At 34.1% G+C, this 27,959-nt stretch overlaps 3 protein-coding genes across 4 annotated transcripts; 2 read left to right on the top strand and 1 right to left on the bottom strand.

Annotated features, from left to right (window-relative positions):
• Nucleotides 1-30: 30 nt before the first annotated feature.
• Nucleotides 31-16,499, top strand: LOC105338774 (probable ubiquitin-conjugating enzyme protein 17). 2 transcript variants are annotated; one of them, XM_034456732.2, is made up of 32 exons: nt 31-198; nt 948-1,029; nt 2,409-2,485; nt 2,787-2,836; nt 5,641-5,695; nt 5,939-5,995; nt 6,625-6,690; nt 6,860-6,935; nt 7,053-7,156; nt 7,440-7,519; nt 7,836-7,902; nt 8,017-8,082; nt 9,111-9,229; nt 9,430-9,520; nt 10,128-10,211; nt 10,384-10,456; nt 11,201-11,250; nt 11,487-11,675; nt 11,798-11,845; nt 12,166-12,202; nt 12,330-12,618; nt 13,290-13,321; nt 13,429-13,538; nt 13,778-13,847; nt 13,950-14,017; nt 14,184-14,264; nt 14,350-14,390; nt 14,506-14,643; nt 15,013-15,100; nt 15,237-15,354; nt 15,636-15,751; nt 15,870-16,499. In XM_034456732.2, exons 1-32 carry the CDS (start codon nt 100-102, stop codon nt 15,978-15,980), a joined length of 2,832 nt encoding a protein of 943 aa, XP_034312623.2. In that variant the 5' UTR covers nt 31-99; the 3' UTR covers nt 15,981-16,499. The 2 variants fall into 2 exon arrangements, with proteins under 2 accessions (XP_034312623.2, XP_034312622.2); XM_034456731.2 differs by having other exon boundaries at nt 32-198; nt 13,775-13,847.
• Nucleotides 16,500-16,524: 25 nt separating this feature from the next.
• LOC105338772 (pre-mRNA-splicing factor 38A) lies at nt 16,525-19,931 on the bottom strand. The gene is made up of 9 exons (XM_011444031.4): nt 19,633-19,931; nt 18,714-18,873; nt 18,248-18,369; nt 18,015-18,100; nt 17,561-17,659; nt 17,309-17,394; nt 17,163-17,227; nt 16,993-17,014; nt 16,525-16,837 (listed from the first exon to the last, which is right to left on the bottom strand). Exons 1-9 carry the CDS (start codon nt 19,760-19,762, stop codon nt 16,612-16,614), a joined length of 996 nt encoding a protein of 331 aa, XP_011442333.2. The 5' UTR covers nt 19,763-19,931; the 3' UTR covers nt 16,525-16,611.
• A 285-nt stretch (nt 19,932-20,216) lies between these two features.
• LOC105338771 (origin recognition complex subunit 1) lies at nt 20,217-27,952 on the top strand. The gene is made up of 14 exons (XM_011444029.4): nt 20,217-20,410; nt 21,303-21,433; nt 21,836-22,011; nt 22,518-22,842; nt 23,342-23,804; nt 23,966-24,131; nt 24,302-24,390; nt 24,763-24,864; nt 25,079-25,250; nt 25,634-25,741; nt 25,885-26,034; nt 26,274-26,563; nt 27,152-27,276; nt 27,631-27,952. The coding sequence occupies exons 1-14, from the start codon at nt 20,307-20,309 to the stop codon at nt 27,795-27,797; spliced, it is 2,568 nt and encodes an 855-aa protein (XP_011442331.3). The 5' UTR covers nt 20,217-20,306; the 3' UTR covers nt 27,798-27,952.
• Nucleotides 27,953-27,959: the final 7 nt, after the last annotated feature.

Below are 27,959 nucleotides of genomic sequence, written 5' to 3'. Positions count from 1 at the left end.
TTGCAAGATTGAGGTAAATTAAACATCATAATAAATATTACGACTTCCGGTTAAAAAAAAGCTAGTAAGCAAAAACAAAAATACTGCAATTTTCTGGACATGACATCTGATTCCAACTGTAATATCATTGAGCATTTGAATAGAGATTTTGAAAAATGGCAAGAGAAAGACAACTCAGACTTGATTTACTTGTTAGAGGTAATAAGACCTACGTTTTCCCATCTTTCCCCACAAAGCTACTCCAATACATCACCACCCTTTTTTGTTTTTGCTTTGTTTAAACACGGTGTCAAACTACAACAATATAATCCGAAATAAAGAATTCTTTTTTAATGACATTATTTACAGTTCGGATCAAACAAAATGTTATTAGAGTGATTAAAACAATATTTAAAAAAACATTTATACACTTTCATTGTCATTGCTGTCATTCCCTTTTTTTTGTGTTTATCTCTCTAGCGTATACTATACCGTGCAAGGGTTATATGTATGTGTGATGTAATAAGACTACACTATAGATAAATTATTCATACATTATTTTATATCTTAGATTGCATGATTTTGTTCAAACTAATTTTTCCATTAAAATTATGTTTGCCTTAATGTTAGTGAAATGGTTTATGAATTATTTTCAGTAAATTGTTAGAATAAATCTGTTACTGGTATTGACAATCTTTCAAAACAAGGTATTTTAATGTGATGGTAAATGTATACAGAGATATTATGCATATTACATTTTATCATTAACTCATGTGACATTATGTAATGTTGTATTAGGTCATGCTCTCTGATTTCAGATACTTGTAATGTAAATTTAACTACCCGGTATATCCTTTTGAGTTATAAAATGTAACAGTGTTGAAGAAACACACACCCAAGAGTTATAGCATACAATTACTGCATTAACATAGTTTAATTTCCCATTGCATTTTTATCTTTTTTTCTAGAACGATACAGATGAAAATGGTCATGTTGTGCTAGTGTTGCTGCTTGCAAGTGAACATGAATTCAAACTCCATATACCAATTAGTGAGTGTAATAGATTCATGTTTAGTTTGTTTACATAATTTATGTTAGTAATTGGTTTTATCTATAGAAGGTTGCAATAAGTTTTCTGTCAAGTTAACTGTGACTTAGTATTCCAAGTTTGCATCAACTGAAACTGCTAATTGTGTGGCAGTTCAAATACCGGCACCAGTTAGCTCAGTTGGTAGAACACCTGACTAGAAATTCACGATTCCCAGGTTCAAATCCCAGTCTGGTCTGTCTTTATTTCTCCCATCCCGTTACTCATGTCATGCATTGTTGTATGAAAAAAATAATCCTCCTTTAATTACCCTTGTGAGTTAAAGAAATATCACATGGGCTTTAAGAACAGAAGACCTAGCTTAGCTTAAATAAAGGGAGAACCTAAAGTTTGGCTGGTTATTTGAGGGTTGTAAATTGCTAGAATATTTAATGCATTCATTATATGAATATAGAGAATAAGCTCATGTCCATTTCATTGAAATATGACACTTTAATGCTGGTAGCACTTTTCATCAGATATGGAATGGAAATGTGAAACTGTGGCCAAAATTTTTACTTTCGGTTTCTTGCTTGAAGAGTGGGGTGGGTTCAGAACACGAAATGTCACTCGAAAAGAAGGTGATTGCCCCCCCCCCCCCAATTAATTGGTGATTATTTGCATGGGTAGACATTAAGCTACAAATCCTAAGTTAGTTTATAGCAGTTGCTCGGGACAGGAGCGTGGTGCTGGACCCGTGAAAATGTGAAAAAAGGGCAATTTTTCAGAAAAATTTGAGAGCGTCCCTGGCTATTCTATAAAGTGCTATGTGTAAATTGTATTGAATTTATTCTGAAATGTTTAAAAATTCTCAAGAGTCTGCACCATGTGTCCCCTGCATGCAAACCAATTTTAGCAAATTTAAAAATCCACTGAAAAATTGGTTCACATATATGAGCACTATCTGCTTATAACATTTCCTCAATAAAAAAAACTATCCCCTGCCACCTTAGGTGTTTGAATTGAATATCATATGTTCTCCAATAACTACATGTACAAACTCTTGTCATTGAATGAATCTTACAAACATCCAATCAAATACTGTAAACATATTATATTTGGCGTGTAAGATATTTGGCAGAAATTAGTTTTTGAACAAGTTGGCATGGATTTGAATTAGCGTGTTACTGAATGTGACTATTCTTATACCGTACATATGTGCATGGCATTTAGCAATGCACTTGATTTAGCGGAAGCCACATTCCGCCAAAAGCGTTAAATAGAATACACAGCCAAATGTGGTAGATTTACAGTATTACTATTGCATTGAAGACTTCTCACATATCCCTGCCTTTTTTATGAGCATTTTAGAATATACATTATTTTCTTCTTCGTTATTTAGATTACCCAGATGGGGCCACACCTTTTTATGTTGAAGCTGATTCCTTGATAAGTGCATGGAGTAATAGCCTTAATGAGGTAAAGTTATGAGAAAGTCAAAATTACTCTTGGTCTCTAGATGATTCTTTCTATTTGTTGTGTATTGAAACCTGAATCAGGAAAGGAGGCATTTCAAACAAAAACATCTTTGACTTTTTCTATTGGATGAATGTAGTTTGGGCACAAAAGTATTTATGATTATAAAAATATATTAAGCAAGAAGTAGAGGAAGCAGAAACTTGGGACAGAGTATAGTGCATGACACTACATTGTAAATACATGCTCTTAAAATAGTGATGTTTGGTAGATTTAATGTTCTTCAATTTTTATTTTTTTTAAGATTCTAAAAAAAGCCACACAACCCTTTTCACTCGAAGAAGTTCTCAACAAGTAAGTATATGTATTGATAAGTAAAATTCAGTGGTTTGTTCAGTCTATGATACATATATTTAAGTAAACCACTTATCTATTAACTAAAGGTACTTCACTACACCCAGACTTATACTTTTCAAGACACTACGTCACAAGATGGCGATTTAAATGTTTTGTTAAATTGTTTATATCTTTCATTTCATTTGTATATTGTCATAGCTAAGTGGTTAAAGTATTGAGCTTCTGAACCGCAGATCATGAGTTTGAATCCGCCTGGAGCTTTTGTTCATGTTTAAATTTTCAAAAAAGTAATTTCATCCAAAATTGCACATTTTTTCCACATTTGACTTAAATACAGCTTACTCCACTTATATTGAAATCGCTTATTTCGAAATTCCGCTTATTTTGAAATTGAAATAAATCACCGGTTTTTGCCTCTCATTTTCTTTGCATTGATTCAATGGATATAATGAAATCGGCTATTTTGAATTATCGCTTATATTGAAGCTACTGATCGATCCCCAATAATAATAAGTTGTTTTTATAACGGTTACAGTGGAGCCTCAGTTATCCGGACGCTTTCGTTCCCAAGTCCAATCGTCCGGATAGGTGAAGCGTCCGGATATCTGAAATATGTCTATTGTTGTCATGAATGATAATGTATTTGTATACAATGGCTCCCAGTGTTGATACTAAGTTTTTTTGCCTTTCATACCATATAGCAACACATACTAGAGTTGTCTGTTGTTATGAACGTTTTCAGATATAAAGAACTCTGCTTTATTTTATTATTTTGTCATGAAATATTAACCGGACAATAATGATAACCGAATCTAGCTACATGTGAATTCTTTGTGTCCAAGTGTGATTTGTTTGGGATACACTGTTGTTCGCAATTTTCCAATTTTTGAAAGTGATTTGGGAAGTCAGTGTGTTTATACAAGCTACTCATGAGTCTAGCACAAAAAAGGTGTGAAACTTAATTGACAGGGGTAATCTTTTGTACTGAGTAGGGTATCATCAAATTTTACCGTCCGGTTAAATGAAGCAATATTAGTAGTAAATCAGTGTTTTGTGGTAAAAACAGACCGTCCGGATCCGGAACGCGGAATTCCGGATTAATGAGACAAAATAAGGTATAAAAAATCTGTTCCCAAATAAAACCGTCCGTAAACTGAAGCGTCCGGTTATCTGGCATCCGGATATCTGAGGCCCCACTGTATATTGAAGTACTCCCTGGCGGCTGTCGTCACGGTTGGTGACAGTAATTATGCCAGACTGACCGGTTGATAATACAAAGGTGTGAATTGATAAGTTCTAATCATGTGTATTTTTATACTTCTTTTAAAATGTAAAATTTATTCACTGTTGAATTTTTTTGTTTTTACGTACACGGATATATTGATGCTAGACGTAATATCAAAACCCCACAGAAATGAAAAACTTTATCTTCGGACACTAAATATGAACTAGTTATGGCTATTGATAGAAGGACAAAGCCTAAATTCGTAATAGCTAAGGATTTTGAGATTATCGCGAGTACAATTCAGATGATACACAAGCAGCGTTCAGCAGTATTTGAAGCGTTTGAGTCTGGTGATTTTTCTCTATCGTAAACATAAAAGAATGCGATCAGAGATTATGATGAGGTTTAAGATAGTAACAAAATGAAACTTACAAAACTTAAGGATATAATTTTAATCAAACTTTCAAAGACTGATATTCCATGTAATCTGTTCACTGTAATAGATAAATGATTACAAAATAATTTGTTCGGTTTGGTTTTCTATGCTTACATCGGGATTGAACTTTAAAGAATGGCAGCTTCACGTCAGTCAAATTCGCGTATATTGAAATACGGATATATTGAAAAAAATTGCATGGTCCCCTGAATTTCAATATATCCAGAGTAGGCTGTACTTCTTATCCATTATGATATCTATCATAATCAAGTAATTTTTTGCTGATTTGAGAAAATATTTCAAGGTGTAGTGAGCCAGTACCTTAAGGTGACTACTGTATTATGTTATGAAATAAAGCATTGTAATTCTCTTATGCAACTTGTTGTAGAGGGGATTTATAGCACCTTTTAGAAACTGTGTATAATATAGGGTTTGTTGATATTGTTCATGTATTTGTGAGTGGGTGAATAAAAGCTTGTGAGCAAGATTGAACGAGATCAAACCATTGGACTAAGATATTCAAACTCTTAATTTCCAAAGTTTTTGGTGAATTAAATCTGGAGATACCCAGCATAATTAAGAAAAAATATTACTCATATTCTGTCTGTGAGTAACTGTTAATAATACAGTACAATTGGCAAATTATCTACATTGATTGAGTCATTGTGATAACTGTGCATTATTCAAGGAAAGTATTTTGATGAAAGGTGAGTTAATTTAAAAAAAAAAGAGCATTTATTTGTTTGGAAGTTGAAAAGGGATGCTTTTTATGGTGGTGCTCTAGTTTATATATAATCGATACTGTGCACAGGAAACCATGTTCTAATACCGTTACAATCATGTGCATACATAGCTTCAAAATGTGCTTGGATCATGCCTTGCACACTGTGTGGCCTAGATTCATCAAATCTCATAAATAACATTGTTAAGAGCTTTAAGTTAAAAAGTTTAAACGAAATATGGTATATAAATTATTTTTAAAGACTTTGTGATTTTGTATCCCTTCAAATTTCTGGATTCTTGAAAACTTTTTTGAGTCTGGTAAACTTCAAGTTCTTAAAAGTCACCTGTGAATTTTTGATCTGGACTGAATATCATATACTGGTATGTATTTAGGTAAATTGGACTTTTCTGTTTCAGTGCTGTTGATTTGTACAGTAAACAAAAAGCCCCCAAAAGTCCATCAACGTCTGAGGTAAGTACCAAACCTCTGACTGATTTTGTGTGCTGTACATGTATGATGAAATTAATAAACTGTCTTTTGTATACTTCTTAAGCCCTCAATTTATCATGTAGTGGGTGAATTTAAGACCGGGCAAATTCTTTTATCTCAAATCATCACTCTTTAAACACAACTTTGTCTTGGAAAAACAGTTCTGAACTGAAGAAGGGTGAAAATAACCCTGTATACAGTACTAAGCACCTTATTTCTTTATAGGAGGAGCTGAGTGATGAGGAGATGGAAGCCATTTCTGATGACGAGGAGGAACAAGAGGTAAATATATAACAGATCTGATCATCTTAACTACTTTACAGTACCGATCAGACCCAACCTAACACCAGAGTAAACCCCAACTAAACCCCCGGTTTACTTTCTGGGTTTACTTTGGGTTTACTTTTTGAAAATTTGGGTCCACTTGGGGTTTACTTTGGGTTTACTTTGGGTTTACTCAAGAATTGCTTTTGGAGTAAACTATACGCACTGAAGTGTGAAGCAGACCTGTATTTTATCTTATCATACTACTGCCTGTAATTCCTGCCCCTTGTATATTCCGAATACACATGTAGCGTCTGCTTTCAGGGTATTCTTCTGATCGGGGTTTACTCTCTGTGTCCACTCTGGGTTTACTTGGGGTTTACTCTGGGTCCACTCTAGTAAACCCAGAGTAAACCCAGAAAGTAAACCCAGGGTTTAGTTGGGGTTTACTTTCTGTTAGGTTGGGTCTGATCGGTACTGTATCTGAATGTTCAAAAGAAAAAAAATCCATGATATACCTGTGTATTACTCAATATGGAATACTGATAAAGATAGATGAAGATAACAGCAGGTCACCAATTCACTGGTAACAGGAAAAATCCTTGTTAAAAAAAATTCAAATTAATATGATTTGCTTTTTCTTGTAGACTATCATTTTGGCTGATGACGATGCATTCACAACAGAATGGGAGTTGAAAGTTGCTCGTAAAAAGGTACTCTTGAAAACATTTCTTGCTTTTCATTTTCTTTTCAGTAGAATTGAGCTTACCAATAAGATAGATGTACATATTTCTGTATCAATCACTTGTATGCTATGCTAGCACTAACCCTAACCCTAACCCTGCTTTATTATGATATGTGATATGCATGTAATATTTACAGAAACGATGGGCACAAAAAGAAGCTGAATTGCGAGAGTCCATGAGGCTAACAAATGACCCAAACTCAATGGGAGCAGGTAATATTTGTCAAAAGCAAATGTTAATAGACTAGTATATACATATAATTATATTCTATATACTCATCAGGTATTTACTATAGTATCTTATCATGAACGGATTTCTGACTTTTCTAGTTGCAGCCACACCAGCCATGGCTACTGTCAAATCTGTCTTTACCAGTTCTGGAGCGGCAGGGATACTTACAAATGACCTTGTCCGGATCATGGAGAATGAGAGGGTCAGTCAAGTGTTCATAAATCATTCAGGAGTATCACTTCTCTGTAACTGTTCTAGTTTACCCGGTAGAAGTATAATTAATTACATGTAAACTTTGTCTCTTGATATCAAAAGAGCAAGCCTTGAATGGTACCTTGATGCAATGTAGCTCAATGTATCCTCTATTATGCCATTATCAATTTAGTTAATATAAACTAACTACATGAATAAAATAAGCTGTGAACTATTGTAAAGATTTATTTATTATAAAAATCCAAATTTTATTATTATTTTTTTTTTTTTAGCAAATTGGGTTTACAGCTGAGCCTATCGATGACAACATTTATCACTGGCAAGTCAAAATATTTGACTTTGACTCCCAAAGGTCAGTATTTTACTATTATACTATATTATCACTAATGACTTTAGTTTACTTTTAAAGAGTACTGGGATAACTTTAATCATCTTAGGATAAAGTTGGATAAAATCTGAAAACACTATAAAACCATGGCAGTTTGTTCCATTGATTTTAAATGCGTTAACTTTTCAATCCCTCACATGAATGGAGTAAATGATATGAAATAATCTTCTTCTGTTTGCAAATTTAAGGTTCCAGGGCACTAACCTAACATAGATGAAATTATGTTTCATTGTCATCATTTAAAATGATTGTAATGAGAACCCTACTGTTTTATTTACAGTGAATTATGTCAGGATATGAGTGTTATTGAGAAAAACTTTGGATACAACTACATAGAGCTGGAAATGGCAAGTATACTATCACAAAACACAGGGTAGACACAGAATGTATGCTATTGAACAAATCTGAAATACAGAGACTCTTCATAGAATTTTTCACATGTAATGTATGGTTTATTTTAGATGTTCCAGATTGATCTTTACCCTTTTTATCCACCGTTAGTCAAAGTAATGAGGCCCAGACTTCAGGTAAAGTGCAATTTCACTTAACCACTTACCAAACACTGGATGTTATGTACTCTTCAGCTGATAATTAGAACCCATCCTTCCATCTGTCCTTCCATCAGTCCATCCAAGATCACTTGTCTGGTGCATATCTTTTCTCCCCTTGGCCCAATCTGGCTCATACTTCACCTGTAGAGTGCCTTTGGATAAAGGGTGTGCAGTGATCTTTAACCAAGTTTTTAGGGTTAAGGTTATAGCAGAATTATTTGAACAATTCTTGTTTGGATCATACCATATATTGTTTCCCCTTGGTCCAATTTGGCTCATACTTCACCCACAGAGTGCCTTTGGCCAAAGGGTGTGCAGTGACTTTGAATGACATTTCTAGGTCAAAGGTCAAGGTCATATCAGACCACACAAATTTTTTTCCGGTGCATATTTACTCTTCCCTTAGCCCTATCTGGCTCATACTTCATGTAAACAGAATGGAAACTTGTAAGTCATAGGTCAATGTCAAAGCAAAATCCTCTGAAATGCTCTTATCCTATCTTGTAGTTCCATTATTTGAGCTAGGCCCTTTGAGATGGTCACCATCTCAATGATGTCTAATTATCAGTATACATATACAAGACAGTAGACGATTTCTGGACATCGGTATTGAAATGAAAGTCCTGTTCCAATTCATGTTTATTAGTTTACCTGTATTTCAAAACCTCATATATCTTTTTTGGCTTAAATTTACTTTGATAGAATGTTATAAGGGTTGACTCTTATTATTTTTTCAATGTTATATGACACATGACTTGGAATGACTATTTAAAATTGCATTATGTGACAGAAGTAGCAAATTTAAGAGCTTAATGTTGCTAAGATTGACTATATTCTTAGACCTTAAAGTGACTTTATTTGGGTTTATAAACCTGTAGCAGAGACTGGTGTTTTAAAGACTTTATACTAGAGAGATTTGCTGATTTATAGCATCATTGCTACAAAGACTGACTATTTTTTAGGACTAAGTGTAACAGACTGACTATTTTGAGTGTCTATTTCAGGGCTTCATGATGCAGAGAGTGACTAACATGGAGATGTTGAAGCTGTCCTACTGGTCCCCCACCAAAGACATGCAGGGTGTCATACAGGAGATCAAGGCTTTCCTACAGCAGTGGGCAAGGTGGGTCAATATACTAGTACATGTATAACTGATTAGATCAGTCTCTACTATACCGGTAGTTTTTTAAAGACCTGATTGGAAAGTACACAGTTTTTTCTTTGCTACATGTGCAATAATCTGTTCCTGAGGAGAGTATGTGTATTGGATAACTCTTAGTAGAACTGACTATTTGTTCAATGTATGTTACAATGTTTTGATAGGTTAGAGGTGGAGAGTGAGAGAAACGATGTCCAGAAGTACCCTCGGGGAGCCTATTTAGAAATGGAGCATCACCTACTCACCTTGGCTCTGGTATATCCTATAACAGTCTCACTGAAGAAAATTAAATTAAAAATCCATTAGCCTCCTACATGATTATTTACAGTCAAACACAGTTATAGCAGTCATAGTTATGATCCATCTTCTACTTAACTACAGTTCCTTTCTTGGGTGCTGGTCACTTAGCCCCAAACCATTATGCCCCATGCACAAGCTTACCAATTTTGAAGTGTTCGGGAAAATAATCCAAGATTTAATGTAATGATAATTCTTTTTTGGGGGTGCTCGTGAAATATATTTGGCAATCCAAGATTTAATGTAATGATAATTCTTTTTTGGGGCGCTCGTGAAATATATTTGGCGGGCTCGTGAAAGATATGGGGGGGGGGGGGGGGTGGCTCGTGAAATATAATTGGGGTGCTCAACAAAAATTTTGGGGTGCTCATGTAGGGGGGCTTTGGTTTTGGGGCAAAAGGACAGCAACCCCCTTTCTTCTCTATTTTTCTCTCTCTTTGTTATTACAAAATGCAAAGTGTTTGCAATTGCAAATATAAATAAATTAGCTGAACATTAATAATATTATTAGAAAGTATTAATTGGGCATAAAAGTTTGATAATGCTGAGAATGTTTATATTTCAGGTCAGCGAAGTTGTGCCACGTGTTAATTTAAGATACCAAATGGATGTTGACAAAATGGCTGAAATGAAATCTCTACCAGCTAATGTAAGAAATATTTCAAGTGATGCAATTTACTGCCATTTAAAATGGATTTAGGAGCAGTCATTACAAATACTGATTGGGTGATATTTACAAAATGTTTATCAGCAGAATTTGTATTCATAGAAAAAATGTGTTTCTTTTTCTATTATCATATTTGATTTATGGATTCTTACAGAAAAATAAAAGACCAGATTTTCACAAAGAATATTGGGCTAGAGGGACAGGATATGGACATCATAACAGACCAGGTAAAAAGGGCACAACAGAAAAAGTTAAAACAGACAAATTCAGCAAAGTAGACACAACACATGAGATACAATAAACATAAGATTAGAAAGTACTGTAAAAACGATTATTTACGCTGGTGGTTAAGTACGCGTTTTTTAATGTGGGTACTATACATGCAGATGCGTGATTTAAGAGTTTTGATTTTTTACGATGCGTGCAGGGGTATTGTATGCGGTTTTCAGCTTACCGCTTAACTAGTGTAAATTTCCCCCACGCGTAAATAACCACCTTTTTAGTACTGTAGATTTCTAATTTTACATGTTAAGAATTAATTTCTGCATAAAATCGCGAGAGGCAACCGTCGCAGATTTTAAAATCTCGCCCTTAATTTTTAGACAGTTTTAAACTACCGGTATAAGAATTATAACAAAAAAATTGTGGTCGCAATATTATATTTCTGCGATTTGACACAAAACGGCTGAATTGCGAAATTAAGAACTAGCGTAAAATGAGGAATTTTCAGTATACAGGTAGACACTACAGACCAGTTAAAGTATGTGCCGATACTTGTAGATATCCCTTAAAATCTAGACTCATACTGGGAAGTCTTGTAGTAACATCATAATGGGCATACATGTATATATCAAAATGAAGATTATTTGGGAACTGTTTGATATGGAATGCATAAGAAAGATATTGATACATGTATTTGACTGAACAGTTCAGTGTAATTTAACAGATAATATTTGACATCTATCCCTTAGAGTGGGACATCAATGCCTATCTTGCTGCCCAGAAAGAGAAGGACAACAAGGTAATATGCTTTGTAAAATTGTGTATACCGGTACTTATGAAATATGAGTTGATTTACTGTATACTGGTACACAGATACCAATATTGTACAAAAATTTTACATTAAAGTGCAAAACAATTATATTGCTGTTTAACAACATACGGTATAATACTGTAATGTATTTTGTTATATTCTGGAAAGAAAAAAATTTGCTTGTAAACATACATTAACCGGTACATATATTATTCAAACTTCAGATTGAAAGCGTTCTCCATCAAATTCTGGAAGAGTTGAAGTTGTTGTACTCCCAGCATGCACCACAGTTAAAGCCCCGACCCCGCGACAGCATGATCGACCCTGAGATCCAAGACACAGGACAGGGGGTGGATCCAGTCTATGACATGTACACCGTTCTTGAAGGATCTGCTCTTATACCATTTATTGAGGTAATTTGCTGGACCATATTGTCATTCATAGAGATTTTGTTGGAATTCTCTTTCTATGAATTAGGGGTTAAACTGTGTATGAGTGATTTTTTTATTGAATGACCTTTTTTTTTTTAATTCAGCAATATTTAATGGCGGATTCATTTCTGGAGATTTGTAGACATTCAGATGTAAGTACTTATTGATCAGTTAGTGACGAAAATTAAAAGGGCTGATTTGTCAAGGCCATTTCTAGACCTCCTTGAAAAAAGAGTTTTTAAAAAAATATTTTTTGATAATGATTGAATTTTTAAGCTAGAACTTGTGATTTTTTTTCTCTATGTAATGATAATTTATGGCTGGAAAACAAATGCCAAATCTACTTGGTTAATGTGGGTAATAGTGTGGACAACTCAGCCTCCGCAAACCATTTTGTGAGAAAAGAGAAATAAATTTACATTTTATACATTTATAACTTGATATGACTATGACAGTATTTTCTATTTTTTAGGTATATAAAGTTATTGTTGATATTGTAAAAGAACTGGGTAAGTCATAATAAGGACAAATCTATATAAAATTTCTCTGTCATCCAGCTGAATTTGAATTTACCGGTATTTCATGAATCAGAATAAGGTTCACATTAATGCATGTGTAATGTTTCTACTTCTTTAGCTCGCCAGAGGCAGTTTCTCCCCTTACTCTGTGCACTACCAAACCAGGAGACTTCTATATATCAGCTGTTATCACAGTTAGAACAACGAGCCTCCATCATGTTAAGGCACCTAAACAAGGCCGGTAATGGGAGTGTACCTAAAGCCACGCCCCCAAAACCCTCCGAGAGTGAAACCTCCAGTTCTTTCAATCTCTTTCCTAAATGTTTCTCTAGATGTCGGAGTTCACCGAGCACGCTCAGTTCTCCATCCTCCTCAGAGTCAGAAATGGCAGAAGAGAAGTTAGCCAGGTATCAAACAGATAAAATAATCACACTGTACATGAACAATATTGACTACAGTGGAACTTTCATATCTTGAAAATTGGTATCTTAGATTCTTTGTCAAAGGGATTTGTAAATGCCAGCCACTGTTTCTTTATGCATGTTACCTTCTTCATCTCCAATCTTCACTTATCTCAAAATTTCTCCTCAGACTCATTAAGTTTGTGACATCAAGGTTTGACAGTATATAAATAGTGCCTGTTTGGGAAGGTAACAGTTGAAATTGACACACCGAGAAAACCATTGTCAACCGACGCGAAGCGGAGGTTGACAATGGCTTTCGAGGGGTGTCAATTTCAACTGTTATCCTTCCCAAACAGGCACTTTTTATTTTGTTATACTGAATGTCTAAATTTTTAAGAAAATTTTACTGCTTTTATATATACAGCGAACCGTACGCGCATAATTTTCGCGCATGTAACAATTTGTAATGTTACCCATTGCTAAGTGCGTTGCTAGCGCTGAGGGTAATAGAACGGATTATGAACTGCGTCTTAACCAATCAGATTTCAGTATTTAACATGAAAGTATAACAATAGATATTGTTATTGTGTTATACATGAAGCACTAACATCTATATCTCATTTTATTTTTCTCAACTGCTCAGAACTTATTTGATTGTATTCATTCATTTTCAGAGAATTTGCAGTCCTTTTCAATCTTGTGAAAGGTATGTGTAAAAAATTCAGTCACAATACTGTAACTGTCACTTTATAATCTGTGGAATGTATCAGTTAGCTGTATATGTATTTACATGTTTTACTCTCTGTGGGACAGGTATGCTGGAACTGGACGGTTTATTGTCTAACAGCACCTCCATGTCTAGTCAGTCCTCACTGGAGAGCGACAAAAACTCACCCAAATCAGAGGAGCCCAAAACGGAACAAGTAAGATGAGGACTTACGGTACATTATCAAAAGATTATTTCCGTCCTGTTTCCATTTTTTGAAGTTTTTAGGTTGAATACTACCCGGTACATCAAAATTTTAATAATTGATCTGTAATAATCTCTTTTGAAGTAAAATTTATGGTATTCTTAATGATTTTTAAGAGAAAATGTATGCTTTTGAATTAGTGCAAATTGCATTTAATCTTTATTCTTAATACATGTATTTATATCCAGCAGACACAAATAAGTGATGTTCAATACAAGCAAGCATTACAACCCCTGCAATATATGGCTGCATCGTTTTCCTGTAAGTTATTCGATTTATCTTACAGTTCATTGATATGTGAATGTGTAAATAAATACATTTACATGTATATGTTTTTACTTACTGTATATTTCCTGTTTGTAGTGGATGGCACACACTGTCACAACTATGCATCAGAATTCAAACACTCACAGAATGTTACACAGAAGCAGGTTAGAGAAGATTTACATGTATAGTTTTTAAAAAAACAAAAAAAAATTAATCCATATTGATACAAATGTATGTACTAAAATGACCTTGATCTTAATATGTTTTCAAATGGTTGAGGATTTGCCTATTTTGATAATTCAAACTTTGACATCTGCTTTATTTTTTCAGGTTTTAAGGATTGCACAAGAGTTATCTTCTCTTTCAACCTCTCTTCCCCTTGAATTGTCCTCTAGCATATTTGTCAGAACTGTGAGTAAATTTTGGACCTCAATTTATTTATTTTGATTATATTCTGACAAAAAAGTTTTTATACCACAACTTTTTTCTCTTTCAGGATGATGACAAATTAACTCTAATGAAAGCTTTAATCACTGGGTAAGTTAACCTGTACATATGAAACAAATTTTCTGTTTGGAGTTTCCACTGTTCTCTAAATCTGTCCTTTATGCATGATTCTTTCAGCTGACAGTATTTGAAATTGTTCTTTCAGTCCTGAAGGAACCCCATACTCCGGAGGTTGTTTTATATTTGACATTTATTTCCCACCGATGTACCCACAAACCCCACCTCACGTCAACCTTCAGACCACGGGAGGGGGCAAAGTCCGATTTAATCCCAACTTGTATGCGTATGTGTCCTTTTATTTATTGGAGTATTTACACTTTCTCTTTAGTTGGTCTCTGACTTAATGGTTTTACAATTACTCTACACAAGTACATTGGATGGATCTTTTTCCCTCTTTCTAGTGTTCAGTACTTGCAATAAGATAAATATGTGCCATTTATTTAAAACATTTTTGATTGATTTCAAATTTTCATTACACATGTATATAAAGTACCATATTTATGTATCTTATTTTTGGCAACTTTAGTTTTCGCAATTTGGCATCAACTGACAAAAATCAATACCCTGTAATTAATGCACTGTGATGTGAATTTATATGTAAATGAACATGTACTTGGTATGAAATATTATATATATTTCTTCTCATATACAGGTGTGGCAAGGTTTGCCTCTCCTTGCTAGGTACATGGGAGGGACAGAGAGGGGAGCAGTGGAATGTCAAAACTTCTACTTTGCTACAGGTAAACATACAATCAATAACTGTTCATTGACCATCATTAAGGTATACCAGGTACATAGAACCCCAACTTTTGAGAATATAAGTACATGTACTGATAAGTGTGTACTGACTCGGTTTGTACTACTTGTTATTTGCAGGTGCTTGTATCGATCCAGTCGTTGATCCTAGTCCCAGATCCATATTTCAATGAGCCTGGATTTGAACAGGAAATTGGCACAGACTCTGGGAAGAAACACAGTGATGATTATAACGAAGGTCGGTTTTAAACAACTTAGTAACAAGGATAATTTTGTTTAACTATGTATGGTAAATTTCTTAAGTTTGAATTTTCCAGGTGGCATGACTTACATACTTGTTTAATAGCCTCTTTGTGTATCCGAATACATAATGTCCTCAATACATAATGTGTGTTATAAAAAAGACTGTCAAGTTCAATAATGATGCTCATTTGACCTGTTGCAACACATTATCATGAATTAATGCATAGAGGGATTCTTGTACAAAGTACCAAAATTGTGGAATCTTTTACACTCCAGATGTGTGCTACAACAATATGAAGTATGCCATGATCAGCCAGCTTCAGAACCCACCACCAGAATTTGCAGATGTCATTAAAAGTCATTTCTACTGGAAGAAACAAAGGATTCTTGAGGTGATAATCTTTTACATTTGGTTTAAATTCTCTAGTGTCCTTAAGTGCAATGCAATACAATATGGCAAATTAATATGTACCCGGTATAACAATTTTATAAAAAAAACATGTATTTCAGGAGGTAGACAGTTGGGTGAAAAAGCACAATAACAAAAGGCTTGAGAGAGCGGCACAAAACCTGAAGCAAGAATTAAAGAAGTTACATCAACCCCCAAGCACTGCATCGTAACAGAGAAGTGACTGGTATTTGGCTCCCCAAGCGGTCTCAGTTCAACTGCATCATCAACTGCAATTCCCATTGAGGGCATTTAGTGCCAAAGCGTGTTGCCAATTTAATATTTCTGTGATTAAAGAAAGACTCTGAAGAAGTAAGAACCATGTGGGCTCCATTTACTAAATGCCAAGCGTGATCATTTCATCCTCAGATCTTCCAGGAAGATGTCTTTGAAATGCATCTCTTTGGACATCATAAAAGATAGTGTTTCTGTGTAGTAAACAATGTTTGTCTTGCTATGATGTATTTGTATATGGACATCCACCACATAGAAAAAATAACTGTACACAAAATATACATTTCGTATGAAGCACATTTATTACAATGTATTGCACTCCACCCAAAGTATGGCAAAGTACAGACTTTTCAATGTATCAGGTTGTTAAAACTTTATAAATGAATCAAGCTAAGCTTAAATTTCATTGTTTTTTGTTATTGACAATACCTGAATAAATATTATCTTATAAAGTTGAATTTGTCTCCCTTTTTTAAAACAAAGTCCGAATTCTCCATAATGAACAGTAACCTTGGACTCTTCATAAACAACAGCATTATAAGTTCACAACTGTGGCACTACTGACGAAGGTTATTTTAAAGGTGGTAGTCCGAGGGATGCCCGGAGTTCGTTGGTCTCTGCTACACTGAGGTCGCCCTTGGAGTCTGACCTTGATCCGCCCTTGTCTCTGTCCTTGTCCCTGCTGCGGTCTTTGTCGTCCTTGTGGTGCCGACTACTGCGATGACTCCGCTTCTCCCGATCTCTGTCCTTTTCACGACTCTTGTGTTCATGACGATGCTTTTTACTTTTCTTTCGACTGAAGAATAAATGTAGTTAAGATTTATGAAGGTAACCTGACAGAGTATATTTTTAAAGAAAAGTCTTAATTTCTTTTATGGTAATAATTGCTAACAATAACAAACATCTAGAAAAGTTTTCAATATTTTCTGTAAATCTAGTATAGCAACATACTCATCATCTCTGTGTCTTTTATCTGAAATTAGAAAAAAAAAAATAATTGTTACAATATACTATTCTAAAGTCAGAATACATTGCATACATTTTATATTAAATACTGGATTGTAAAAAAAACCCCACAAACAAACAAGCATTCAGTTTGTGTAAACTTTGGTAAATACAACCTGTGGGAGATCTGGATCGATGTCGTTTCTCTCTGTCTCGAGACCTTGACCGTTTCCTTCTGTCTCTGAAAATGATAAGCGAAGCTGGTTAAAGGGAAACAACTTTTATTACGGTCTGATTTCTGTGATACTGAGTACAGCCATACCTGCTGCGTGGGGAGGGGGATCGGCGATGTCTGGATGGAGAACTCCTGTCTGATTTCCGTCTATCAACAGGAGAGGGACTTCTTTCCTAGATAATACAATTAATGAACATTCCTCATTATTGTTTCTTTATCCTATCTTTCTCTCTCTCATTCAATACAAAAACATCTCAAAATTGCAAACACCTATCCATAAAAATAAAGCATTATTAAAAGGATATGACTTGGGCTTTTATTAAAGAGTTATTAGTTTACCATGGGTTCCTCTTCATCTGATTCCATGTCTTCCAAGTCTTCATCTAACGCACTGACTCTGCTTTCCAATTGATTGTTCTCTTCTAGGACGTGTCGTTTCTAGAATATTGGAGTAAGTTTTTGAAAAGTTCATTATCCTCTATGATGTTAACGGAACTTAATTAACCCTGGAGAGCGAGTCATTCTCATGTGGAAGTTCTTGTTATGGAGCTTTATGTTTGAATTTCTCTCTAAATTTATTTCTTACAATAAATGTACAGACACCTCACAAAACAAGCTTCTAAAGCTATTGCGTCCATATTTCATCCAAAAATTTTATGGAGCCAAAAAGCTAAGAAAACACCGTGTCTGAATTTAATCTTTTAACAATTCAGTTGAAGTAAATCATATTGATAATAAAATGTGATGGGTTTTCATGTGATTTGATTTTGTAAAAGTTGTACAAAATTCTTACCTGAATTCGAGGGAGAATGATGTCACACACTCGTTCATCTCTTAGTAAGCTGTCAACAAACTCATCCATGTGGAGTAAATGGAATTCTGTAAGATTATATGCAAATTATATGAAAATTTTCAAAACATTATCAACATATTACAATGTATCATTTTGTATGTGGAATTTTTTTACAACCTAAGTATGAGAGCAACTATTGGTTTGTTGAATATTTTTCATAAATACATGTGTACCTCCTTCTCTGTTTTGTATCTTCAACTTTCTGTAATCATAGTACAGTGGCTCCAGGTACTTGAAGCAATCCAAGGTAGTTCCTGTCAGTCTCATGTAAAATGCTCCCAAAGCCCTGACATATCTACAGTTTTAGAGAAAAAATTTAAAATACACAGAGCCTCTATTAGGAAGAGTGATCTAGGAATGACATTAAATGAATACTGAACTCAGGAAAATGATGGCCACAGTTTATATTTTGCTCATTTTGCCTGATCAATTAGTAAGCAGATTATATTTTTTAAATAGTTTCAATTATTAATATTTTTTTTTTTACAATGTCACGAAAACAGTAGCTTCTGTCATACGTAAAAGTAATACATGTTTAGATTACTTTATTCTGTAACTACAATCGCTACATATTTGTTGATGTCAAAGTTATTCATGCTCATAATTTCCTTAAATTATTGCAATTGCCATCTCCCTTACTTAAAATTTTCATTTCTGATAAACTCCACAACGATGTCTTTCTCTGGCTGAATCTGGAGCATTTTTAAGACCAAACATAGGAAAGGTGATGGTTTGACATTTCCACCATAAACTCCACCAATATATTTCAATTCCATTGCCTTGTCAACCATCAATTCAGCTGATAATGAAAAATGTCAAAATTTAAAAATTGGTAAGTTGTTTATTACTATCATGTGTAAATGTGTGAAATGAGCAATAATAATTAACTTTACAAGTAATATCAAACTGACCAAAGAAAGGTATGATATAATTGTATTTGTAAAAAAGATAACAGACGGGTCACAAAATTGGTTGAATCTTATTTTTCTATTTTCATTGTTTACAATGCTTTAGTAATGCATTTCAAACGATCAATCAAAATTTGAGTGTTAGTCATAGAGTTATAAGCAAGATAAAGAGCTTTGTTATGTAAACAAGGCTTGTGCCATATTTTTGTTTACATTGGCCATTGGGTCAATATACCAGTAAAAGATATTGTTTAAGCTGATTTTTTTTTCAGTGTATTTGTTTTGAACACAAATAAACAGTTCCTAGTATTATCGATAAACTGTTTGACACATTTACTAAAGGTTTAAACCTGGAATTTTCTTACCAACATTCAAAATGTAAACAAAAAATTTGTTGATGTAGCTAAGAATTGTTAAATCTGTATCTCTCATATAATTGTATTCATATAAATCAAGAAAACTTGAAATGAAATATTGAATAGAAGTATGTTTTAGGCTCAAATCATCAACACATTTAACATATATCCTGAATAAAATTTGAATAGACAAACTTGTTAGCTAATAGCTTTCATCAGTTTATTATCTTTGATTATCCCGAATAATCTCGGACAGGTTTTCGGTTTCAAAGCACATGTGTTCAAATTGATTACCAGTCAATGCAAAACATTCTTCCTTCCAATATCTGCATTCATATATTCGAGTCCTTATGATCTTCTCCACCAAATACTGTGGATTTGTTCCTTTAACGGAATGAGCGTCTTTTACTGTCCGGTTCGCCATTTTCAATTTTCAGTAATATCCGAGGAGTTCCAAAAGAGTTTAATCGATTCACTATAGTAAGATCCGTTTCTGTTTTACAATCGGAACATATATATATAGAAAAATTGTGAACTTGGTGTTTAACGTGGAAATCTTTTTATAATATATTTTAAAAGCCCCTGAGTACATAACAGTGCTGAGTAATATTAGGACAGGTGTACTTTCGAATAATTCCACGAACGACTTGTCCAGAGATAATTTTCAATATAGCTACCCAAATTAGCAATAGACCTTAATATGTCAATCAATATTATATATTTTTATATCAAATACATTTAAATATTGATATCATATATAAAATACAGACAATTTAATTTAAATACTAAATTTTTTAATCATATTGATTAACACTTTTAATGTAAATAAAATTTAAATAAATGTCGGTTCATCTGTACATATTTCTGAAATTGGATGCACCAAATTTATCTGAGGAGTTCCGAGAAAAAAACAGCGGGAAATAGCTTCTGAAGTTTAACAACAGCTGAGCGTGGAGGAGACACAAAAGATGACCTCACGGCGTTATTTTCCTGTTAAAAACAACAAAAACTTCTCCTGGCATGACGATGGTACCGTAAAGGATAGAAGAAGACCAAATGAAAAACATTACAGGTTTTTTTTAAAAATATTATTCACACAGAGGCTGATGTTATTTATGTCTCTGTTCACAATTAGAAAATGAATAGATTTCAAAGGAAAAAAAATGTGTTCATGTGTTTGCAATATTCATCTTTAATTTTGATCCAATTTTCTACAGATTATGATATAGTTACAGTTACATTTACATTTCCCAGTGTCTTTGATAACACTATTCGAATCAATTTTTTGACACACAATCCTATACAATTCATCTGTAGTAATTGTCAATGTTCATTTTGATTTTTTATCATACAATTGCTGAAAATTATAATAATAAGTTTGAAGGTGCAGCTGTTTGGGCGAGTGTAGCATAAATGAAATTTTTGTGGTGTGGAGGTTAAAGGCAGTAAGTTATTGAGTAACATCAATCACAATTTAATCACTATTAGATTCATTAGAAACATGCACAAATGGATCTGCCTATCTATTTAATTCATTTACGTTAAAGATTGTGTGCTCAGTCTAGACATTTTGACGTCATGTTAGTTATACAGCAGACATCGCTTGACAATTTCCATCAAAGTAACAATGCTCCGAACAATTTGCCAAGAAAAAAGTGTAAAACAACTATAAGTTGCAAGTCATCAGAATCAGAAGAAAGTTTTATTCATCTTTTAAATGCATGGCATTCTTAAAATACATTTTACCTGTTCTCCAGAAAACCTGACATTAAATTGGTAGCCATTTGCAATATACACAGTTTGTGGGTACAAATCTCATGACAGAATTTTCAGAATGTCGAAGGGAGCATGCAGTAGTCCGATTTTTCTCATCAGTCATCCTAAAAAATGATTAGTGAACTAGAAACTTAACTATACCTCCCCAAAACATATCATGTATATTTCTTTCTCTGTCTGCTTTACAGACAATTTCAGCTGAACCATAAACAGTATAAGGTTGGAGACTTTGTGTTGATCGCGAGCAGTAATGATGACTTTCAGGAGGATCCCATGGAGTCGGCCTACGTCGCCAAACTGGAGGACCTGTATTCAGATGGTGATTTAAATTTAAATCAATAGCATACTATGAAGTTGGAAAAGGGCAGTTCTCCTTTATTTTAACAAAGCATATTCAAACTCAAGACTGTAGACTATACTTCAGCAATTTGAAAATTTTTCTTTAAGGAACAAAACTGTTACAGAGGTTGTACACCTGATTATGATGTGGACAAATTTTTGTGGGAATATATTTTTTTCATTTATATCTAGTGTAAATAACTAGAGCATGTAAATTCCCAAATTCACAGTACTGAATTTTGTCTGTTGTGAAATTGAGTCCCCAACACTTGGATTATAAGTAAAACATGTAGAAGGTATTCTCTTTCATTATAAAAACAAATGACATGAATATTAACAGGTAAATTTTGTGACCTATTTTGATGCTGTGTGAACATTCCAGGAATACGAGATGTAGCAGAGGTTCAGTGGTTCTGGACTCAGGAAGAAATTCCAGACTCGGTTCTGAAGAGATGCTCAAAGAAATTTGGTCCAGTAGAGTCAAATGAAGTATTCCTGAATGTGGGCAGAAATGTTCAAAGAGAGATAGACCCTGAGACTGTGTTGTGTAGATGTAATGTACGTACATTTATTTATAAACTTACTCAGTTTGAACTTTGACAATGGTGTTGTGTACTTAAATGTATTCTGAAAGTAATTTTTGATAATGTTAATAAATTTCTTTTGAAGAATTTAGTAAAAAAAACCTGAAAAACCCCTGAAAATCCATTGATAATTGCATCATGTAAATGCATGCATGTGTATCAAAGATAAAAGAATAGTTTAAGGATTTTTAATGAAAAGCAAATATAGTTCAACTGATTCAGCTATTAAAAAATGTTTACCATTTTCCTGTTGTTTTGATGTAACTGACTTGTCTAGACGAAGCGTTACAGTTTATATGAGACTTTTTAGCTCACCTGAGCTGGGGTGAGTGGTGTGGCCATTGGGCCTCTTGTTTAATATTACCATCAAAATCAATGCTGAAACATGACTGATCTTGACACTTATTTAGAAAACCCATTATCAACATAAATTTTTTTTGGATAATTTTTAACATATATTCTGTTTTATTTCTTATGTAGGTGACCCAATTTGGTTCTGAAGGAAATGAATCCAAAGACAAGCTGAAAACATTTGTGGTTAAAAAGACATTTGATGGAACAAAATTCCAAGACCTAGAAAATAGCAAAGAAAAAAGTCAAACCAAGGAGACAAAACCAGTGAATAACAGGGAATTCAAGGAGAACAAGAACTTGGGGTCTAGAACCAGGAGGTCGTTTGGAGGAGTGCCATCCCGACAGTTACAGGAAAGAAACAGTTTATTGAATGTTATACCCATTGAAAATGATCACAATGTGGAAACCGACGTCCTAACGTCACTGGTTCCTCTGGTGAAGAAACTTCCTGGTAAGAGTAATACAGTAACCTTTGACCTCACTCACCTGTGTTTGATTGCCAGTCTTTTATCTTGTACCGGTACTTCCTAATTAATATATAATCAATGGCTTAATTAAATCTTATACCAAAGTACAGACACTGCCAACAGTTTCTGTATACATGCATTTAGAATTCATTAGATAGACAGTTACTGTGATAACTTTGAAATTGGTGAACAGAAGGAGATGGGGGGGGGGGGGTGATTTTCTTGGATTTTTCAGGAACATATTATTTTTAGATGTAATTTATTGGATACAACTTTCTTGACATAAATTCTTTTCAAACTTGAAAAGTGTATGTTTCAAAACTTGAGTAGACTCTAATTTTCGGAGCAACATATACCCTCAAGAATCACTTATGAAATTTAAAATCTATATATATGGTAAATGAACTGTAGCACAGAATGTAAAACCTCAAGTTTAAGGTATCATCCATTGTAAATACTGGTATGTTATTAATTTTCTTATAGACAGACGAAAGTCAACAGGGCAGTTTTTAGGTCGACGGATAGAGGCACAAGATGTAGCTTCCATGTTGATGAACGATGATGATTCTGATGCAGTTTCTTTAATATCAACCACGTCTTCAGATGTATCTAGTGTCATTAGCAAAAAATCCACACCTTTAAAGTCCATTCTCACACCGCAGAAGAAACCCGAGCTAGCCCATCTCAGTCGCACAGAGCCCCGTAGATTGAACAGAAGGGTGTCATTTTCCACCCAGGAGAGTAGACCTGCCCCCAAGTCTGCCACCAAAGCAGAGAGAAAAGTGCAGAAAGTTTTGATTAAAAGAATCTCAGAAAATGAGTATCAGTCTCATAGAAACAAAACGCCTGAGAGCAGCGAAAGGCCGGCTCGCAAAAAACTCACTCGACAGTTTGATGCTGCTCTCCCTGATACGCCTGCTTCTCGGAATCTGCGGAAAAGGAGCAAGTAAATAAACTTTGGATAAAAAGATGAAATCACTTAACTCAGCTCTTTGTTAAATACTAGTATATATCTTATGTATAAACATAGGTAAAAGAAGCAAAAAATTGCATAAAAAATAGAGCATCGTATCTTTTTTTTAAAAATGGTAATAAACATACTTTCAGGGTCATATCTTATGATGAGAACGTGGACTTTTCACCTGTTGGGAAGAATGAAGTTTTTCACCCTGCATCAGACTCTGACTCTGCTGACAGCGATATGTCAGACTTCAGTGAACCAATCAAAAAGAAAAGTTCAAGGACAACTACACCCAAGGCCAAAAAATCAAGGGTACATCCTTAGCAATTCATACTGAACAACAGATTATTCACTCTGAAAATAAAATAAATTGCAAAATTTTACTTTTCTAAAAGATAATTTTTTTTTTAAGGAATTGAATTGTTGAATTTCTCATGATATTAAAAATGAAACATTTTAAAATGTTTATTTGATGTCCTTAGAAAAGTAGTACTTGTGTCACACCCAAGATCCCGGACAGATGTGAGCCATTATCATCACCTTCCAATGTTCTAGAAGAGGCCAGGACAAGGTAATTCTCATGTACATTCTTTTTATATATACCGGTATAATCCAAGTGGATTACCATTTTGATTTAAAAATCAAAAGAAGAATTTGAAGGATTCCTTTTATATGCCTCTTGATATCAATTTAACTGCAATATGATTAACTTCTCATCCTATGAAGATTATATGACAACCACCAAGCCGGGTATATAAAAGATTGGAAACAAATGCTTAAAATGTACTTTTCATTAGTATGTCTAAGAAATCATTCAATAGAACAGATCTCTTACTTTACTGGTACATGAACATTTCTGTATTGAAACCAGATACTGCTGTATGTAAACATTAACAAAGGTGGTTGATTTTATAGCTCTAATTCCTGTGGCTACTTTTGATAGGTTGCATGTGTCGGCTGTTCCAGACAGCCTCCCCTGCAGGGAGACTGAATTTGAGGACATTTTTAACTTTGTAGAGAGCAAAATCCTGGATGGCACTGGAGGGTCAGTTTTTTGTATATTTACCTATAAGATTATTTATAAATGTTGGTAACGAAATGTTGAAATTTTTCAAAATTTCATGAAAATGTTAAGAGTAAAATGTTCAAAGCTTGTAGTAATTTTATTAAGTCAACCAAATTGGAATTTCTTGAATTTGTGTCTCTAATCATGAATCGTGCTGTGTATCTTGATGGTGCTTGTATTGGTTCTTTCACAGGTGTATGTACATATCTGGTGTACCTGGTACAGGTAAAACAGCCACTGTACATGAGGTTGTGCGAGCTCTTCATCGGGCCACTGAGCAGGAAGAGCTGCCAGGCTTTAAGTACATAGAGATCAACGGAATGAAGTTAACAGAGCCCCGCCAGGCCTACGTACAAATGTTGCAGGTACAAAAATTTAGACCACTTTAACAGAAGTTATTTCCCTTGCAGGGTCAATATTTTGTAAATCCCTGTTTATATCAACATTCTAAGACTATATCAGTTGAATATTTTATGTTAACGTTTCTTGTGTTACCCATATGATGGCATACTTGATGTAAGAAAGACACAAAGCTGTTAAATCAGTTTTGAAGGTTAATTTACAATTGAATGTTGCAAAGGATAGTGTCAGAATTTTGTAAAAAATGGGAAAGGCATCTGTTATTAAGGACTTTTCTGTTTTGATAGAGCTAATATTGATATACAGCTTCTGTATTCAAAGATTACATAAATAATTTTCATTTTTACATTATGAATAATATTTTTGAATTTCAAATTCTTTTGTTTAGCAACTATCCAATCAGAAGGCCACGCCTGACCATGCTGCTGACCTTCTGAATAAAAAATTCACTACTCCAGGACCTCGCAAAGAAACCATTGTAATGCTGGCTGATGAGGTGAGGCATTCTCTTGTGAATGAGTTCTTTCATTGATAATGATGCCAATGTTTATAGGCCGATACTTAGGGCTAAACAAAAGCATGTGTTATATTGTGGATTTGAAATTTAAAGACTAATGGAGAAGGCCAAATTTCTTTCAGTTGGACCTTTTGTGGACAAGGAAACAAGACGTGATGTACAACATCTTTGATTGGCCATCACATCGCCACGCCCGACTTGTTGTATTAGCCGTGGCTAACACGATGGATCTACCAGAGCGAATCATGATGAAGAGAGTCTCCAGCAGATTAGTATGTCATTGTTAAATTGGATTTTTCATTTATAAAATTAGAAAAAATGTCTGGTTATTTCCATAGTAGAAATTGATATGAACTTTTACAATTAGGTTTCAAATTTATTAGTTCAGTTTTTCGTACTGGTGTTTTGTAGGTCATTAGAAATTAAAACTATACCGGTACAATACACCATTTTAGAAACAGAAAATATTTTTAATCATTTGAATAATGAAGGAATCATTAAACAATTACAGGGTCTCACAAGGATGACCTTCCAGCCATACACTTTCAAGCAGCTCCAAGAAATAGTGATCTCCAGAATGAAAGGACTGAAGGCGTTTGAGGAGGATGCCATTCAGTTAGCTGCCAGGAAAGTAGCAGCCGTGTCTGGGGATGCTAGGCGGGCTCTGGACATCTGCAGACGGGCCACCGAAATCGCCGAAAATCTCTCTCCTTCCAAAACCAAGCTCTCCTTGGTAGGAATGTCACATGTCAATGCTGCGCTACAGGAAATGTTCTCATCCCCTAAAGTTGTAGCCATGAGGTATACATGTTTTTTGATTTCCCCCACCTCCCCATATTTTTAAGATTTCTGAATATATTGTCAGTCTAAATGTTCTAAACATAACTACTTGTATTTACATGTACCTGTTTACAATCAAGAATTAAGTTGTATTGTTTTGATTTTCACTATTCTCAGACTGCTTGTTGGATAAGAATCATCACAGTCAATGTGATGTTATTTTTCAAATGAAGTTTGATAAAAGGTTATGCTAACTGCACCCTATTCTTTAAAGAAAAGTTTAGGATGTTTATTTTTTTTTCTATTAAACATATACAAAAATTACACAATAAAGTTGATTAAGCATAAGGAATGTGACTGCAAATTTATAACTTTCTTATCTGATTATGGGGAATTATTGATAATATCATTTTATATGCAATGTTCAAAACAAGTTCTGCCTATTTGAAAATACATGTATTACTTGTTTGCACACTGAAATTCTATCTCTTTCATTCTCTAACTTTGTGTAAATGTTTATTTAACTTTGTGTCTTTCACTACTAAAGAGTTTCTATTCAAAACCAGTCTACTTACCATTGCACATACACGCTGCATGAATTACTTGCAGGACTGCCTCCGACCAGGAGAAGATATTTTTGCGAGCTGTGGTGGCAGAGTTCCAGAGATGTGGGTTGGAGGAAGCCGAGTTTGCCAAAATTTACATTCAGCATACAGCATTGTGTAGGATTGATGGTAAGTGTGTTGTTGGTAATTAAAGCACTGGTTTAATATACAGTCCAATTAAAATCATACAATAAAAGGTCAAATCCTCTCATCAAATATAAGTATTCTTCAGAATTTGAACGTAACCCTCTGCTCAGAAAATATGCATCTAAAACACTCAGGAAAATTAATTAGCCAACTCTTTGATCATAATTATTTTTTCAACATATTTATCAAAGAACTGTTGCATATAATACTTGATCAACAAGATTTTTTTTTTTTGACCCAACATGGACTTTTTCATGTGACAGCTTTTGCTAATTCACATAGAAAAAAAAATCATACAGAAATAAATATGTGAGCAATTTTTTCATTGTTATTTAGGACTGAAACCTCCATCTACCACAGAAATGGCCAGAGTATGTGCCCGATTGGGAAGTGTACGATTGCTGCTTGTGGAACATGGCCGCAATGACCTTCAAATGAGAGTGAGGCTGAATGTGAGTCAGGACGATGTTCTGTATGCTCTCAAGGAGAAAAGTGGAGTTTGACCAAAACAGACTGTAGCTAAATCAAGTTGAAAACTGTGCTGCAAAAGGATTTAGTGTAATTTGCTCATGCATGTACATCTTCCATATTGTGTTCAGATGCTCACTGTATTCATATGAATTTAGAATAATATATTCGTATTAAATTTATAACTAAGTTTTAAT

The sequence above is a fragment of the Magallana gigas genome, chromosome 7 (assembly GCF_963853765.1).
Source record: "Magallana gigas chromosome 7, xbMagGiga1.1, whole genome shotgun sequence".
Classification (NCBI taxonomy): domain Eukaryota; kingdom Metazoa; phylum Mollusca; class Bivalvia; order Ostreida; family Ostreidae; genus Magallana; species Magallana gigas.
Note: the sequence above shows the minus strand (reverse complement) of the source record. Positions and strands in the feature narration are given on the sequence as shown.

What these genes read in the sequence shown, in the direction of transcription:
- LOC105338774 (XM_034456731.2), top strand. Translation starts at nt 100, where the DNA reads ATGACATCTGATTCCAACTGTAATATCATTGAGCATTTGAATAGAGAT. An exon ending in TGGACATCATAACAGACCAG is followed by an intron (nt 10,457 to 11,200) that starts GTAAAAAGGGCA and finishes TCTATCCCTTAG; the next exon opens with AGTGGGACATCAATGCCTAT. An exon ending in CTCTTATACCATTTATTGAG is followed by an intron (nt 11,676 to 11,797) that starts GTAATTTGCTGG and finishes TTTTTAATTCAG; the next exon opens with CAATATTTAATGGCGGATTC.
- LOC105338772 (XM_011444031.4), bottom strand. Translation starts at nt 19,762, where the DNA reads ATGGCGAACCGGACAGTAAAAGACGCTCATTCCGTTAAAGGAACAAAT. An exon ending in AGAATGTTTTGCATTGACTG is followed by an intron (nt 18,874 to 19,632) that starts GTAATCAATTTG and finishes TTTCATTATCAG; the next exon opens with CTGAATTGATGGTTGACAAG. An exon ending in GATACAAAACAGAGAAGGAG is followed by an intron (nt 18,101 to 18,247) that starts GTACACATGTAT and finishes ATAATCTTACAG; the next exon opens with AATTCCATTTACTCCACATG.
- LOC105338771 (XM_011444029.4), top strand. Translation starts at nt 20,307, where the DNA reads ATGACCTCACGGCGTTATTTTCCTGTTAAAAACAACAAAAACTTCTCC. An exon ending in CCAAGGCCAAAAAATCAAGG is followed by an intron (nt 24,132 to 24,301) that starts GTACATCCTTAG and finishes TGATGTCCTTAG; the next exon opens with AAAAGTAGTACTTGTGTCAC. An exon ending in AGCATTGTGTAGGATTGATG is followed by an intron (nt 27,277 to 27,630) that starts GTAAGTGTGTTG and finishes ATTGTTATTTAG; the next exon opens with GACTGAAACCTCCATCTACC.